Source organism: Heterocephalus glaber, unplaced genomic scaffold (genome assembly GCF_053883595.1).
Source record: "Heterocephalus glaber isolate CG9 unplaced genomic scaffold, H.glaber_assembly_v1.0 deba00001141, whole genome shotgun sequence".
NCBI lineage: Eukaryota > Metazoa > Chordata > Mammalia > Rodentia > Bathyergidae > Heterocephalus > Heterocephalus glaber.
This window is the reverse complement of record NW_028258201.1, coordinates 2,048,099-2,065,544: the sequence shown is the minus strand read 5'-3', so window position 1 is coordinate 2,065,544 and position 17,446 is coordinate 2,048,099. Positions and strand designations below refer to the sequence as shown.

General features: G+C 51.7%; 1 protein-coding gene across 7 annotated transcripts; it reads right to left on the bottom strand.

Moving 5' to 3' along the window:
• Positions 1 to 319: 319 nt before the first annotated feature.
• On the bottom strand, positions 320 to 16,091 carry Kifc1 (kinesin family member C1). 7 transcript variants are annotated; one of them, XM_004846801.4, is made up of 11 exons: positions 15,858 to 16,091; positions 8,244 to 8,381; positions 8,073 to 8,172; positions 7,244 to 7,288; positions 7,112 to 7,162; positions 6,605 to 7,002; positions 5,219 to 5,998; positions 4,732 to 5,022; positions 4,564 to 4,637; positions 4,376 to 4,451; positions 320 to 695 (listed from the first exon to the last, which is right to left on the bottom strand). In XM_004846801.4, the coding sequence occupies exons 1-11, from the start codon at positions 15,867 to 15,869 to the stop codon at positions 651 to 653; spliced, it is 2,010 nt and encodes a 669-aa protein (XP_004846858.2). In that variant the 5' UTR covers positions 15,870 to 16,091; the 3' UTR covers positions 320 to 650. The 7 variants fall into 7 exon arrangements, with proteins under 7 accessions (XP_004846858.2, XP_087066598.1, XP_012928455.1 ...); XM_087210472.1 differs by adding an exon at positions 11,381 to 13,828 and having other exon boundaries at positions 7,112 to 7,363; positions 15,858 to 16,044; XM_013073001.3 differs by having other exon boundaries at positions 7,244 to 7,363; positions 15,858 to 16,043.
• Positions 16,092 to 17,446: the final 1,355 nt, after the last annotated feature.

Below are 17,446 nucleotides of genomic sequence, written 5' to 3'. Positions count from 1 at the left end.
CGTGGAGGGCCAGTACCTGAGGCATGACGCCGCCGAGCGCCAGCCAATGGGCAGTGGGCGGGCAGTGGGCGGGCAGGGCCCTGGCGGTTGGAACGGGAAGGCGCTGGGGGAGCGCGCGCTGGCGCAGGGGCGGGCCGGGATGGAAGGTCACCTGCTCTCAGGGATGGGCAAGGGCCATAGCAGAGGGGAAGAGGTCTAGACCAGGTGAGAGCTGGAGGGATCGAAGCCCACGCCCTCACCCCGAAGAACAAATGGGTAGCAGAGGGCACAGACCCGCACCTCCCCTCTTCACACGGAAAAAATGCCTTCCTCCTCTGGCAACTGCTAATAAAACCTTTATTTAAAGAGCAACTGGCGGGGGTGGGGGGAAGCAACTAATATTTTTGTTTTTTGAGACAGGGTCTCCATGCGTAGTCCAGGCTGGTCTTGAGCTCACTATGTAATGCAGGCTGGCCTTAGATTCGTGGCGATCCTCCTGCCTCAGCTTCCCACGTGCTGGGATCACAGGTGTGTGCCACCACGCCCGGCACCGTTCTTTATTTGATAAGCCAAGTATATAGCGGCCTTCACCCACCAAATCCTCCCTCAGAAATCTGTCCCCTCCCAGTACAGACACACAGACAAAACACATAGAAGATCTGGATCCATCTTCACCTCTTGTTGGCCTGAGCAGTACCAATAACACACTGGTTCACCTGGGGACAAGAGGTTAGACAGGAGTTTTAAGTTTGCAGAGTAACCCTGAGAACAACTTTCCCAAGTTCAGCTGCTCCCTCTGCAGTTAGCTCTACTACAGCTTCTAGGTCTGGAGGAATCAGGAAAGCCCAGAAGAGATGGAAGACAGAAAAGGTATCTCTACTAGGAAGACAGAGAAGCACCGAGGGGTCCCATCTCTGGCAATTCCCTGACTGGAGACCCCAAAGCCCTCCCATTCTAAAACAGCCTAGACAAAATACTAATGTGCATTCAGGAACTGGGGCTCATCCCAAGTCTGGAGGAGGCAAGGAATAAGAGGAATCTGAAACACACTACTAGGGTTGTTTAAAGGATGCAAAAACAGTCCAGCACAATAGCACATGGCTGTAACCTGAGCACTCCGGGGGGCTGAGGCAGGAAGATCACAAGTTGGAACCCAGCCAGGGCAATGTAATGATTTAGAAAAACCTGTCTCAATTTGGTGTTAAAGGGCTGGGGGCGTGGCTCCACGAGAAGGTCCTGGGTTCAACTCTGGGTAAGGTCAAAAAAGGACATACAGGTTGGGGATGCAGCCTAGCATGTGGAAGGCCCTGGGCTCGATCCCCACCACCACCCAAAAACTGAAGTGCAGTAATGCAGTAAAATGAGGCATGCCTGTATTTGGTTACTCTGAGATTCGGCCCATATAAGAAAAGAAAGATGCAAGATTCTGTTTTAATTCTCAGCGCTGAGTTGCTATCCCAGCAACTGGAAAGACTTGAGTTTTATGGGGGTGAGGGTACCATTTTATGGCCAAAAGTGGAGCAATCTGAATATGAGAAAGAATGACCGTAAGATTGGTACATGAAATATAGAAGCATCTGTAAAATGGTACCCTCACCCCCATAAAACGCAAGTCTTTCCAGTTGCTGGGATATCAACTCAGCGCTGAGAATTAAAACAGAATCTTGCATCTTTCTTTTCTTATATGGGCCGAATCTCAGAGTAACCAAATACAGGCATGCCTCATTTTACTGCATTACTGCACTTCACAGAGAATGTGTTGTTTTTTTACAAAGAGAAGGTTTGTGGCAATCCTACATCAAGGAAGTCTACTGGTGCCATTTTTTCAACAGATCAGGTGATTGTTACCACTTTTGCTTTCTAGCAAAATATTTTTTAGTTAAGGTATATACTTTTTTTTTTTTGTACTGGGGATCAAACTCAGGACCTTGCGCTTTCGAGGCAGGTGGCAGAACCACTGAGGTAAATCTCTGGCCTTATATATACTTTTTAAAGACAATGCTATTGTGCAATAGACTAGAAAATATTACCAATGGAGAACTAAAATTAGAAAATAACCATTTTAATGTGAAATAGATCTAGATATGATCATCATTTGTTATAATTAGGGTGAAAGTCAACTGAGGGTTTTTTTTTGTTCCAGGGATGGAACTCAGGACCCTGCGCTTTTAAGGCAGGTTCAGTGCCACTGAGCTAAATCTCCAGCCCTTCAACTGAGCTTTTAAATGGATCAGGTTGATAACACCCAAATCTGACGATCAGTATTTGTATCAGAAGCAGAGCCAGGCATGTCACAAGCCTGTAATCCCAGGGCTTGGAGGCTGAGGCAAGAGGATTCCTGTGAGTTTGAGGCCAGCCTGAACTACACAGTGAGACCCTATCTCTCTTTTTTTTTTGGTACAGGGGATCGAACTTGGAACCTTACGCTTGCTAGGCAGGCAGTGGAACCACTGAGAGAAATCCCGGGCCCCAAGACCCTGTCTCAAAAAAACAAAAACAGGGCTGGGGATTTAGCTCAGTGGTTCCGCTGCCTGGCCCACAAGTGCAAGGACCCAAGTTTGATCCCTGGTACCCAAAAAAAATACAAAAACAAATCAAAGATAGAAGTAGAACTAGCTGGGCATCCAGGCCTGTAATCCATGAGGCCAGAGGACTGCTGTGAGTTCAATGCCAGCCTGGATTACACAGCAAGACCCTGTCATAACAACAAGAGACCAAAAAAGCAGAACTGGATGCTAGGTGCTTTCTGGTATGACAGGACAAGAAGTGTACTATCTACTAACTTTTCTTGCCAAGAAATTTAACCTAGAATTTAAGATTTAACCAAACCTCTCAATCTAACTACTAGGTAAAAAAAGTATGAGGGGAGAGGAAGCAACCAGTCAAAACCGAGACCGTGGTGGACTCACTGGGAGACGGGACCTTACTTCTTCAGCAAGTATAGAAGAGAAGTGAGAGGCCTGTTACAGATTAAAATAAACTTGCGATGTTCCAACCGAACCGAGTGGCCCTCCCTGGCATCCTGACTTGAATTTGAACAAACCTAATGTGTAAAATACAGTCCTGGTGTTAACATAATGTTAATAAAAAGTTAGGGTCAGTGGTGCAGCACGTGCTTACCAGGCACAAGGCATGAAGAGCGTGCTGGGGGAACCCAGCGCTGCCCTTTTAATTGAGCTTTCAGATCATGGGGTGAACCTGACCAGAGTGGATGAGCAGAGGGGCTCGGGGGCCGCGGCGGCAGCAGCACTGAAGGCGGGGAAGGCCCGGCACGGGACAGGCAGCCCGGATCAGACCCCATTGAAGGCAGAACCCATGGAAAGCCCCACCCTCGGGAAAAGGGGAGACCAAGGGATCCCCCCTACACACACACCTGCAGCTGTAAAGAAACTCCCTGACTTGCTCAAGCCCAGGGGAAGGAGCGCGAAATCTCCTTGGGAACTCAAGGGCCCAGGCTGAGCCTTGGGGGGTGCTCGAGATAGCCCTGTGCGCCTCCTTTGCTTCGCTAGCTCACTTCAGAAAGCACTGGCCTAGAAAGTGGGACGTAATGGAAAACTCAGATTGCAACAAGTGCCAAGGTTCACTGGTGTGGCCTTGTTTATAACAGAAAGTGATGGAGACAATCCCAGTGTCCAGCAGAGGGAACTGGTGGATAAACTTCAGTGTCTGTATCCAGGGTCCCAAACAAACCTAAAAATAATGTGAGGAGCCCCAAGTGCTGATGGGGTGCAGCCCTGAGCCTGCCCCCACCCAGTACTGAGGATCAGCCCGGAGCCTTTGCAGTGAGCTGCCTTCCCTGTCCTTTTCACTTTATTCTGAGGCAGGCTCTACTGCGTTACTAAGTTGCCCGGGCTGGTCTTGAGTGTGCAATCTTCCTGCTTCAGCCTCCCAGAGTGCTGGGATTACAGACATGCAATGCATCATACCTGGCTCATGGGGCTGTTTCGCTGCACAAAACAAATAAGTACAGAAGTACATATCTACATAGGAGGTAAGAATATCCATATATCTTGTTTTTTAATATATCATTTTGACCATTTAGCCACCAATTTTTTCAAAAATTCAAAAGCCAATAGTCAAGTGGCTGGGTGTGATGGTACAAGCCTGTAATCCCAGCTATTGGTGAGACTAAGGCAGGAGAGCTGTAAATTTGAGGCCGGTTTGGGCAACTTACCAAGACCCTGTCTCAAAAATAAAGAAAGGGCCTGGGGGGGGGTGTGTAGCTTAGTGTGTGCAACTCGGGTCCGTGCCCGGTACCACACACACAGTGCCAGATGCCTGGTGGATGTAACCCTTTCTGGATAAACGTGCCCCCGGTTGAGGACAGAGGAGCAGGGATGGAGATGCCTCTAACCACAGGGGTCTCAACAGGGCCTGGGTGTGGTGGGAAACGCACCTTGGAGGCAAAGCGCAGAGAGTTGAGGGACTCAGAGACGTTCTCTTCTAGGGGGGAAATGTTCACAAACATGAGCCTGTGAAGAGACCGGCACCTGAGCTCAGCAGAGCAGCCAGGCCAGCACTGCTCCCTGCACCCCATCTCGGGTCGGGCCAGACCCCTCCCTCCCACCTGCGCTCCTCACTCACATCTTAGCACTGCCGCCCAGAGAGTTCTGCAGCAGGTAGGTGAGCTTGCTGTTCCGGTAGGGAACGTGGGGCTCCTGGGGGATGCAGGGAGCAGGCTGTCAGGATGGCACAGGGCTCTGCAGGCCACCCACCCCTGTTCGCCCCAATTGGCCCTGGGCCTGGTCCCACCTTGTTGCTCAGGGCCATGATGACCAGCCCCAGGGTGGACAGGCTGCTGTTGATGGCCTGTGTCTCCCGCAGGCGGTCTCGCTCCCCCGGGCCAAGGGCCAGGCTGGGGTCCAGCCGCTCACTGCCAGCCAGGTCCACAAGGTTGAGGGGAGCCCCGCACTGCAGGCCCCGGGCAGCGTGCTCCCCAGAAATCTGCAGCTGGAACACGCTGTGGCTGCGGGACGACCGCTCATTGTAGGCTGTGCGGGCCACGGCCCGGTTCTGGTGGGCCAGCCGAAGTAAGGCCCGCACCTAGAGGTGGGGAGCAGCAAGGGGGAAGCAGACAGAAGTCAGCATGGAGGTCAGACAGGGCAGTAGCCCAGCACCATCCCACGGAGCTTTCTTCTTAGTCAGTGAAGGGACTCAGCTAAAGGCCCACAGCTGCCCTCACCCCGCCCTTCTTGCTCCCACTCCCCCGCGCTCCAGTTGCTGGGCCATGGGTCTGCACCTCTCTCTCACAGGAGACAGGGACGTAGCGTGCATTGGTGACGGTAAGCTCCTCGCTCTCGGGTCCTGCCCGGCGGATCTCACACTCGCCCCCTTGGCCCTTGCGGGACCCAGTGGCTAGCAGGTCCCGGACAGTCTCGTTGTAGATCTCTACATAGCTCGCCACAAAGCTGTAAGTCCAGCCTTGGCTGCTCATCTCCTCAGCCACCGAGAAGAGATGCCGCAGGGCCCGAGGGATCAGCCCCTCCAGCTGGGGGTCTCCCTCAGGCCCTCCCTCCATTGTGAAGGTCTTGCCACTTCCCGTCTGGCCGTAGGCAAAGATGCACACTGGGTAGCCATCCAGGGCCGACTGGACAAGCATGGCGATCTCTTCAAACACTTCGTCCTGCCCACTTTTCGGTGGGAACACGCGGTCAAAGGAGAAGTCATGACGGGTAGGCGGGGCTGGCGCCCCAGTCAGGGTCGCGCGCCGATCATCAGACCGCGAGAGGCTAAGGCGGGTGGGGAGATCGGAGGGCCCTCCAGGGCCTGGGGGAAACAAGAGGAAGCCAGGGGGTGGGGTGGGCTCCCCTGCGAGAACAGGGCGGACCCGGCAGAATACCCGGATGTTGCCCTTGAGTTCCTGTAGTTGGTTGTGCAGCCGCCGGCGCTCCATCTCCAGCCCGTGGAGCCGGTCTCCTCGCTCGGCCAGTAAGGCTGCCTGGGCCACAGTCTCCTGCCGCAGAGACTCCGCCTCTGCCTGGCTATGCGACAGAGCTGCTTCTGATGCCTGCAGCCTCCTCTGCCCAGAAGGAACACAGACGGTGAGATGCAACCAACCAATCATGTGGCTAAGGCGGGGTAAGGGGGGGTCCCTGGCCCCAAGGACGTCACAGCCTGGTAAAGAGAGGACAGGAAAACAGAAGCAGGGCCTGGGATGTAGCTCAGTGGTAGAGCACTTGCCTAGCATGTGTCAGCCCTGGGGTGCATCCCAGCATTGCAAAATGAAGAGAAGGACAGGCAAGAGGGAATCAGTACTAGGATAGAAAGTGCTGTGGGTTTATCCAGGAGGGGAACCAGGAAGATGTTATCTAGGCTGACACCCACGTTGGGAAGGGTGGGCTGCACCGAAAAAACATTCCAGAAAGGGGAGCGCATGTGCAAAATGCCAGGACAGCTGAGTTACTCAAGGGTCTGCATGTCATCCAGCCTCACTGGAGTCCACCAGCAAGTCCAGTGGACCCAGGGAGAAGGAGAGTACGCACCACAGGGTTTGTGACTGGCCGGGGACCTGAGGATGGAGGGAAGGGTGGGCTGAGACAGGACACAGGAGGCACAGGGAGAAGGGACAGGTGAGCCAGGGCCAGGGGCAGAGTGGACTGGGGCTGGCATCGGGAGCGCTGCTCACTTCCTGCTCCTCCAACCGGGTGGCCAGGGTCCTCCGCTCCTCCTGCAGCTCCAGCTGTTCCCTCTGCAGCATGTGCACCAAGCCCTCCTGCATGCCCAGCCGCTCCTCTAGCTCCAGGACTCGGGCTCGCAGACTCCCCAGCTCCCGCTGGCCCTGCTCAGCCTGGGCCTGAACCCGGGCCAGCTCCCCCTCCAGGCTGCAGCGCTCTGCCCCCAGGGCCTGGGCCTGCTGCTGGGCCTCTTGGAGCTGGTCCCGAAGCTGCTGATTCTCCCGGTCCAGCGTTTGTGTCTTCTCTCGGCAGCACTGCAGCTCTGCCCTGACGTCGCATAACTGGCCCTTTAGGTCCCAGGCAGGACGTTTGCCGGGTTTCTTGCCTCCTGCTGCAGGAGCAGCGGATGCTGATGGGCACAGAAACACAGAGGTCTGCAGTCTTCACTCTCCTCCCTCCGCCACACGGGCAGGAGACAGGAGGACTTTTCCCTACCCCGGGTCGTGTCTATCACCTACCGGCAGGCTTCTGGGCAGGAACAGTGGGGACCGGCTTCTGGTTCTTCGGTGCTAAGGAATCGAGGCGTTGACAAGAGATGACAGCGCCAGCGTCCCCCACCCCTCCTCCCTCCACACGGCAGCAGCTATTACCTGGGGCTGGGGGGAAGGGTCCTGTCTTCCTGGGAAATCTCTGAGCTGCAGCACGGGGAGAGGAAAAGTGGATGCATGGACTGCTGAGCCGGAACAGGGAGGAGTGTTTCGTTTGGGCTTCTTTTGGTGGGGGAGACAGGGGTCTTACTATGTACTCCAGGCCGTCCTTACACTCACACTCTCCCCACCCCATCCTCCAAGAGGGCTGAGATCACAGGCATGCAGCACCATGCCCAGCTAGCGAGGTGCTTTTTCTGAGGACTGGAAATAAGATAAGTTCCTTTGTCCCTAAGTCTGGCCAGCTCTCACTGGCCTCCCTGCTAGGACCAGAAATGACTCCTAAACCAAGGTGCAAGTTGGAGTTCCGTGAGTAGAATGAGGAGGGAGGCAAGACCATGTGTGAAAGGACACTATCTGTAGGGAAAAGGGGGGTGATGTCCATATTTGCTTGAACACAAAGGGAATTTCCCTTGAAGACCCGGATGTGGTGGGGTACACCGTAACCCCAGCACTGGGGAGGCTGAAGCATAAGGATCAAGTTCAGGGCCAACCTGGGCTACCTAGTGAGACTGCCCGCTTCCCATCCACCCCCAAAAAAGGACTTCCCTAGAGGGACCCTCGGTTTCCTCTGGGAAGGGGAACTAGGTAGCCAAGGCACAAGGACAAGAAGGAAACGTCCCTGCCTAACGATCTTTGTGCCTTTGGAACAGTGAACCAAGTGCGGTATCACTACCTGATCCAGAGCAGATAGATGCAGGCTGCCAGGAAGGGGGAAGGGGGAGTGGAGAGCAGGCCCGCCCCGCCCCGCCCCGGCCCGCCCCGCGCCCACCTGCAGCCTGACTGTGGCGCTGTGGCGCTGTGCTGAGGCGAGGCGCTCTTGGGCGTGAAGTGTCAGTTTGGGGCGCTGTGCCCAGGCCTCGTGTCCGTTTCTGGGGAGAGATGAGGGCGGTGGGCTCCCTCCTCACACCCCCCCAGACACGCGCCCAGCTCCCCAGCTCACCTTGGCAGGCTCTGAGGCGCTCTCCATGGGCTCAGGACCCCGCTTGAGCCTGCTTCCCGAGAGGGGCAGTCGGGAGGGCGCCGGGGGCGGGGGCACCTTCGGCTGGACGTTCCCCTTCACTTCCGCCAGCGGGGACCTCTGATGGGAAAGGGAACCTCAAGACCAGGCCGGGCTAGAAACCACCTTCCGGCCCTGGCCCCAGCACCCAGCACCCAGCCTCAGCCCAGGGGCAGGAGCTGAGTACCGTCTGTGCCCAGCGCGGGCAGCTCGGGCAGAGGGGGCCCAACTTGAAGGGAGGGCCTCTGAGGGAGAAAGCTGAAAGGACCTGAGCTGCCTTTTCGGGTGGGATCAAACAAGAGACACCCTTGGACACTCTTTCTAGAAAGCAAACCTCAAACTCGTACTGTCTGGTGAGGAAACCAACAGCCCCTTCCGCTGGGGCTGGGCCCCTAATGTGCGCGATGGAGGACAGGCTGGACGGAGCCAGCTTACGCCCCACTACAGAAGCCCGCTGGGGAGGTACTAGATTAACTGTCTGCAGATGAGGACAGGAAGGCGCCGGATCAAAGGGCCATCAGCTAGGAAAAGGCAACCAGAGGCCCAGGTGTGGTGGCGGCACACACCTGCAATCCCGGTAACTCGGGAGGCTGAGGCAGGAGGATCCCCACAAGTTTGAGCCCAGCCTGAGCTACATAGTGAGTTCAAAGCCAGCCTGAACTACAAAGTGAGACCTTGCCTCAAAAAACAAAGAAGGAGTAATATAGGGAGATTAAAGAATATCTGAAGAGTTAATTTTTTAAAAATAAATTTTATTTTATCCCATTCCCTCCCTCAACCTCCCTCCCCTCCCTATGTACAAAAGCTTTGTTTTCATCTTTTTCTTTTTGTACTGGGGATCGAACTCAGGATCTTTCACTTATGAGGCAGATGCAATGCCACTGAAAAAATCCCCGGCCCCCTCTGCTGATCTTTAAGTTCCAAGTCTAAGTTCCCACTGGGAAAGACAGTTTTTGTTTTGTTTTTGGTACTGGGGATCGAACTCAGAACCTTGCGCTGGAAAGGCAGATACAGTGCCACTGAGCTAAATCCCTGGCCCTGAGAAAGACAGTTTGAGTGACTGTAATACAATAAGATATATTAAAAATAAATAAAGAAATAAAAGAAAGAAATGTCTGATACCAAGAAAAAAAAGATATATTCAAGAATATATCTTCAGAGCCTCACTACAGAGAAAACTATGAAGCACCTTATGCCATTGGTTTGGTCTCGTTTATCTCTTTTCCTACATTAGACTGTGAGTACCACAACAACTCAACTGCTTTGTTCACGGCTGGACAGCCAAAGCATTTAGCATAACGTCTGCTACACAGATGCTTTGTGAAGGCATGAAATTAGATGTCCTGTTTTTGGCCCATTAGCCTGGCTGTTAATCTGTGTGTATGATGATTAACCTCATAAGGACTTCAGGATAAAGAAATGAATTTGAGGGCCAGGGATTTAGCTCAGTGGTTTTGCTGCCTGCTGTGCCGGCGCAAGGACCCGAGTTTGATTCCTGGTACAAAAAAAAAAAAAAAGAAATGAATTTGATGCTGGCAAAATAAGGGGAGGTGGAGGGAACTGAGATGCGTTATGTGCAGGGACCAACATCCCACAGTGAGTGGGACCCTTATGTCCTGCAAACACGGGCTAATGGAAATGGAAAACTAAAAAGGAAGTAAATGTCCCTCTATGGAGGAATATTCACATTGTAACACATCCAAACTATTCAAATAGAAAAGGGCAAAAAGGAGGTGGCATTTTTTTTCCTGCTACTGTTTGTTTCCTGCTACCTGTAGAAATGTGCACAGAATACTTATTTTAAGTTAATCAAATATATTACTAAAATTAAATTTTTATTAAGTATTTCAACATCAGACATGAAAATTTTTATAACCCGTACTCTCTACACTACCACAGTAGATCTACTACAGAGCTATCTCCTCAGAATTTATACTGAAATCGAACTGGACACAGTGATCCCCAACCTTCCAGAAAGAGAAGCATAAGCACAGGCCTGCTAGATTACACATTCACCGACCCCTGAACAGCGGGTGAGCAAGAGCAGCTGTGAAGCCCTCTTCGGTGCCTGTCCCAGATGTGGTAAAGATGCGTGGACGCTTCCAAATGCCATCCGACAGTAAGGCAGGCTTGTAAACCCTGGCCAGTAGAGCGACCTCTCCCCTTATTCACCCACCTGCCACCATGTGACTCTGGCTCTTCCCCAAAGTCAAAATAACCTTGAAAAAAGGCCAGGGATTTAGCTCAGAGGTTCCACCTCCTGCCTCACAAGTGCAAGGTCCTCAGTTTGATCTCCGGTACCCCCCCCCCGCAAAAAACCCCAAAAAACCCTTGAAAAATAAATGTTTTTAATTGATTCAGGACATTCAGGCAGCCACAACAGCAGAACTAAGACACTTGGGAAAGAAGATTTCAGAAGTGCTTCAGAAAGTGGCAAGAATGATGAGATAATTGTGTTTGAAACTAGAGGGAGGATTTTGTAGTGGGGTTGGTGGCAATGTGGCTTTCACTGCAGCCCATTTTTTAAATTACAAAACATGTGTTAGTACATGTTTGCAGTATCATTGTTGGGAGTTGGTACATGCACATAACACATCTTAATTCTTTTTTGTTTTTGGTACCGGGGATCAAACGCGGGACCTTGCGCTTGAGAGGCAGGTGCCAGAACCACTGAGCTAAATACCCGGCCCTACATCTTAATTCTTTTTACTTCCCTCCCTCAATTAAAAAAAATTAGTATTTGCCATATTTCTCGATCACCCCACGAGGTCTGGGCGGGGGCTGCTCCTGGACAAGCCCTCCCAGTGCCCTGGCCCCAGCCTCCCCGCACTCAGCACCTCCTTCTCTGCCCCATGCCAACTTTACACACGGCGCGTTCCAGTCATCGTGCACCACGTGCGCTCCTAACCCAGAGTCTGTGGACTGCCTTCCCCTGCCAACCCCGACGCTTTTTCCTCGCCACCCGCGGCAATAAAGCGCCTCAAACGGAGTCTGCAGTTTTCACGTGTCCTCTGCTCTCCTCCTTCCATTCTGACCAGGCTTTCATTCCCACATCCCACCGAAGTGCCATGCAAGTGTACCGGAAACTTCACGCTGCTAAGCAGGGCTTCATCTTCACGGCTCTTGACCCATCAAGCAGCATGCAACGCAATCGCTTGCTATTCTTTTAGGAAACCCCTTCCGGGCTGTCCTGCTGGTGGCTCCTCCTCAGCTCCAGCTGCACCGACTGTCTCTGACGCTGTCCAGACTCCCATCCTCCCACGGCTCCGTCTATCACGGACGTGCTGAGAGCTGTCAAATTTCTATCCCAGCCCATACCTCAGATTCTCCATCTCACTTGATAATAACTTTACCTTTCAGTCGCTCAAGCCAAAAAGCCCAGAGTCCTCTCTCTCTTTCGTTCCCCACCCTTGGGACTAAACCCAGGGCCTTTGCACTGAGCTACATTCCCAATCTCCCTACAGCCCCCTTTTTACTTTTAGTTGGCATCTCGCTAAATCACTAAATTGCCCAATCTGGGCTCAGACTTGCAATCCTCAAGCCTCAGCCTTGTACAGTGCTGGGATTACAGGCGTTTGCTACCACATTCCGTCTCTCTGTCTCTCTTTTTTTTTGAGACAGGGTCTTGATAAGTAATTCAGGCTGGCCTTGAACTTCAGCTTCTCTCTTAAATACATCTCATCTGTCAGCAAAGCATGGGGACTCTACCATCAAGACATGTTCAGAATCTAGAGCCAGGCACGGATTACAGGTGCAATCCAGGCACTCAGGAGGCTGAGGCAAGAGTACTGCACATTTCAGACCAGGCTGGGTTACGGACAAACTCACAGCGCCGGCCTGAACTGTACCAGAAGAGCCTGGCCCCACCACACCCTAAAGAAAAAGATACATCCAGAATCTAAACATTTGTTACTGCTTCTTCCACGCACCCACCCTCCCTAAGGCACCATCATGTGTGATCAAGATCGTCACTCCTGTGGGTCTCATCTGAGGTGATGTGAACTCCCAGGTGACATTTAACAGTATCTTTTTAGAAATTATAAGATCAGGGCAGACATTAATGAAATTAAAATTTTTTTAAAAAATACAAAGAAAAGGATCAGGGCTGGGGATTTAGCTTGGTCCCACGCCTGCCTTGCAAGCGCAAGGTCCTGAGTTCAATCCCCGTTACCAAAAAGAAAAAAAGAAAAAAGGATCAATGAGTCCACAGAGCTGGCTCTTTGAAAGAATAAACAAAACATAGACAAATCTTTAGGGAAAAAAGAAAGAAAAAAGACACAGTGGCAGGTGTGGTGGCAGATGTCTATAATGCCAGCACTCGGGAGGCTGAGGCAGGAGGAGTCCCACAAGGTGGAGGCCAGCCTGGGCTACAGAGTTAGTTCAAGGCCAGACTGCACTACATAGCAAGACCCTGTCGAGAGAAAGAGAGAGAGAGAGAGAGAGAGAGAGAGAGAGAGAGAGAGAGAGAGAGAGAAATAGATATCCCGTTCCCAGGTAGGCAGAACCAATATTGTAAAAATGGTCACATTACCAAAACTGAAATATAAATTTAATGCAGTCCCAATCAAAGTATCAATAGCATTCCTCACAAAACTAAAGAAAACCATCTTTAGGTTTTTTTCTTTTGGTACCAGGGATAGAACTCGGGTCCTTGCGCTTGCGCAGGAGGGGATGAAACCACTGAGCTAAATCCCTGGCCCATCTTTAGTTTTTTTGTTTGTTTTTTTTTGAGACAGGGTCTCACTATATATTTCAGGCTGGCCTTGAACTCACAGTGATCCTCCTGCCTCAGCCTCCCCAAGTACTGGGATTACAGATGTGCACCACCACATCTGGCAAAAAAAATCAAATTTAAAAAATTCTGAATGTCAAAGGAAATAACCAGTAGAGAATAACCTTACAGAATTGCAAAACATTTCTGCCAGCTGCATCTCAGAGAGTTAATAATATCTAGAATACATAAAAGACTCAAAAATAAAAGACCCCAATAAAAGACCCATCAAAAAGTAGGCAACATGGGGGGAAGGAATAAAATAAAATGTATTTAAAAAAATAAAAAGTAGGTAACAGAACTGGGCATGGTGCCCCACGCCTATAAATCCCAGCACTCTTGGGAGGCTGAGGCAGGAGGATCCCTATGATTTGAGGCCAGCCTGGGCTCTGAGTTCAAGACCAGCCGGAATTACATAGCCAGATTCTGTCTTTAAAAAACAAACAAAAGCAACAAAAGAACAGATACTTCTCAGAAGTACAAATGGCAAATAAATACATAGAAAAATGTTCACATATTTGAGAGAAATGCAAATTAAAACAATAGTGAAGGGCCGGGGATTTAGCCCAGTGGTGCCACAGCCTGCCTCATAAGCACAAGGTCTCGAATTCAATCCCTGGTACCAAAAAAAAAAATGCTGAGATTCCATTTTACTCCAGAAAAATGGCCATCATCAAAAAATCAAATAATCCTCTCTCGCCATTGTTCGAGGCAGCCCGGCAGCTCCTTCCTCAATAAAGCCCTGCCTCGGTTGCTCCTGAAAAAAAAAAAAGAAAAGAAAGAAAAAGAAAAAATCAAATAATAACAGATGTTGGCAAGAATGTAGGGAAAAAGGATCCATTTTACATTGTTGATGGGAATGTAAACTAGTAGAACCACTATGGAGATTCCCAAAAAAATTAAAATTGAAATTCCATTTGACCCAGTTATTTCCCTTCTAGGTGTCTTCTTGAAAGACAGTGATACATGCACACCCATGTTTACAGCAGCACAATTCTCAATAGCTAAATCTTGGAAGCAGCTTGTATGTCCATCAACAGAGGAATGGATTAAAAATGTGATATTTTCACACAATGGAGTACTACTCTATTATAAAGGATAAATCTGAGGCATTTGAAAAATAGATGCACCTCAAGGCCATAATGTTAAGTGGAATCAATGAGTCACACAGCTTAAGTAATGCATGGTTTCTCTTATATGAGAAACCCAAAGTATAAATAAAGAGCAATTAAAAGATAAGATAATAAATGAGGAAATAGATCTTTTGCACATGGGAAGAAAAAAATAGATGGAGAGGAAGGAGAAGTAAAAAGAAGATGTGTTATAACATGTACCAACTCCCCATGATGAATGTAATCACTATGTATTGCAAACATGGACTAATAAAAATTAAAAATTGTTTTTAAAAACGTAAGTTGAGAAAATTGGCCGCACTCCTAACAGATCTCCTCGCTTCCATCCTTACCCTACCGCTTTACAGTCCAGTAGCCATACAGCGGCCAGTGAAGTCCATTGCGCAAGCCAGGCGTGAAGGGACATGAAAGGACATGCCTGTAACCCCAGCACCCCGGGAGCCAGGGCAGGAGGATCACAAGCTCAAAACTAGCAAGTGCACCTAAAATGTACCAATAAAATAATATTAAAAAAAAAAACTAGCAAGTGCAATTTAGCAAGACCCTGTCTCAAAAAGTAAAATAGGGCTGGGGATGCAGCTCAGTTGGGTTCAATCCCCAATACAGCCCCCCCAAAAGGCAAAACCAAACAAAAAGATCGAAGTCCTCACACTGGATCCTGTAAGAAGCAAACCGTCTTCAGCAACCCCAACCGCCAGCGCCTGTTTTCCACCCACCACTTCCCCCTTTGTCACTCCTTCCATCACTCTGGCCTCCGTGCGGCACCACGGCAGGGCCAATGCTCTAGTACATTCCTTCTGCCCTTCCCTCAGTGTCCACTTGCACACTGCCCTCCCCTGCAGGTCTTTATCCAGCCCTAACCTCTGGGGTGGCTGCCTCCACCTATTTAATACCCCACCGTGCCGCTCGCTGGCCTGTCTCCTGCCTCATCCTGCTTGCGTTTTTCCTTTTCTCCACCGAACTCACTGCCTTCTAATAGGTGCATAATCTACTTACTACATTTGCTGTGTCTCCGCGGAGCGACAGCTCCCCAAGGCCGGCCGGGGTGTGTATGGTTCACAGCTATACCCTTAGTACCCGTGTCCGTGCCTGGCACACAGTTGATGCTCAGTCAATACCGGGTGAATAAATCGGAGAAGGCTTTTCCTACTTTTCCTCTCTTCCGTACATAGCCTCTCCTCGGGCTGAATCTTGCCTTTGGATGAATCTAAACGTTTAAGTCTAGTGAACAAAGGATCAACAGGAGAGCACTGTCACACCCAGCAGCCACCGCTAGAGAGGGGTTGGACACACGGTAGTGGGGCGCAGGCGGTCACCTAGGAGAGGAGACCTAAGCCAGCTGCGCTCCTACCGGGCAACAATCTCCCGAGAACTCCGGCCAGCAGAGAGAACGAGGGGTCCTTCGGCCCAGGTCACCCCATTCCTGCTCCCCTCGCCTATACCCCAGGCACAAAGCAGGCAGCACAACGCGATCAGCAGGGACTCGAGCTCAGAATCCCCCCGCTCGCGAGCGCACGGGAGGCGCGGAGAGGCCGACCCTGAGCTTCCGGACGGCCCGGGACGCGGGCGGCGAGGCCGAGGCCGGGGCGGCGGGCGGACGTGGCCTCGCGCTCCGGGCCGCCGTCCCCGCCCCTGCCGGAGCCCCGCACTCACCTGCGGCTCCATGTCCGCGTCGATCGCCACGCGGGAACAGTGGCAATGCGACAGGACGGGGCCGGGCTGACGGGACCGCGCGAGCCGGATAGCAACACACAGCACGCGCGCACTCCCTCGGGCCCCTTCCCGACCCGCGCCAGGCCCGCGACATTTGAATTTCAACGGCCGCCACCCAGTCTCAGCGCGCTCCGCACTCAGGGGCCAATCGTCGCCGTCGCCACACTCGACGGCCAATCACAGAGCCCTCCGCCACCCGAGGCCACGCCCGCGTAGCCGGCACCTCCTCTTTCCGGTTTCGCGGGCGGCCAGCGGTAGCGCGGCTGACCCCGCTTCCGGCCCCTCCTTTTCCTCCAGCCCCACTTCCTCTAGCGGTCCGCGCGCTGGACTTCCACTCGGCTCGCCGCCGCTCTGACGTCAGAGAATGCGCGGAAGACGGCGCATGAACGTAACTGGCTGAGGGGCTGGACGATGCCGGAAGGGAACTACGCGTGCGCACACCAGGACCCTGGCGGGGCGTACGCCTCCTAGCGGCTGCAGCGGGGAGCGTACGCGTTAGACCCAAGCCGTTGGTCCTGACCCGGGCTCAAGGGCGGCCTCTGCTGGTCTGGTGGAAGCGGTCCTGGCAGTGGGAGCTGCAGTGGTGATTCTGTCATTTCTCACCAAACTTGGGGACCAATTTGGAGCTCCATAGAACAAGAAGTTTCTCTGCAGTCCCTTCTCACCCACCCACTGCTAACGTGGGCACTGGCGCTGGTGCTGGGGAACTGCTGGAGTCTCGAACCCAGGCCTTACTGCTTCTGTTTATGGAATACTTCGTGCTTTTTGGACTGGACGTGCATTATCTCATTTACCAGTGGCAAAAATTCACCGAGTCCTTACCAAGTGCTTCGCATGTTATCTGCAAGCTAGCTGAAGGAGACAGATTTCCAAAGGTTCAGTAGCAAGTACAGTACAAGGTCACATTGCTGGTCGTGGACCTAGATTCCATTAGCTTCCGAGTCCAAGTTATTTGTACTCTCACTTGGCCTCTACCAATCTTAGGAACACACAGTAGCCCCTTATGTGTAAATAATGCACTCCTTCGCCAAGTAGTTACCAGATTTATTTATTTATTTATTTATTTATTTATTTACCTACCTGAGTTTCTATCCAATCCTTCAGACAGGACAGGGCTTTATTTTTGAGATCAAACATACAGGACTTTAAGATCTGTCTATTCAGGGGGTTAGGACTGGAACTGGAGCTGGAACTGCCTGGCTTCAACTTGGATTCAAACCCTCTGGAAGAGAGCATCCCAGGGAGACACTGCCTGACACTCCAGTCTCCATCCCCGAACTGTGCTACCCCAGAGCAAGCCGGAAAGCAGGAGCTTGAAAGGAGACAGTAAAAAGAAATAAAGGGGGCGAGCTGGGTGTGGTGGCACATGCCTGTAATCCCAGCACTGAGACCGAGGCAGGAGGATTGCTTCAAGTTCGAGGCGAGCCTGGGCTACATAGTTCAAGGTCATCCTGAGCTACATACTGAGATGCTGTCTCAAAAAACAAGGAACAGGAGAAAAAGAAGGAGAAGAAATAGAAATAGAAATA

Bases quoted from the DNA above. Each gene is read 5' to 3' on its own strand.
- Kifc1 (XM_087210474.1), bottom strand. The intron at 7,003-7,111 runs GTAGGTGATAGA...TGTGCCCATCAG, and splicing joins TCCTGCCCAGAAGCCTGCCG to CATCCGCTGCTCCTGCAGCA. The intron at 5,023-5,218 runs GTGCAGACCCAT...CCCCACCTCTAG, and splicing joins CTGTCTCCTGTGAGAGAGAG to GTGCGGGCCTTACTTCGGCT.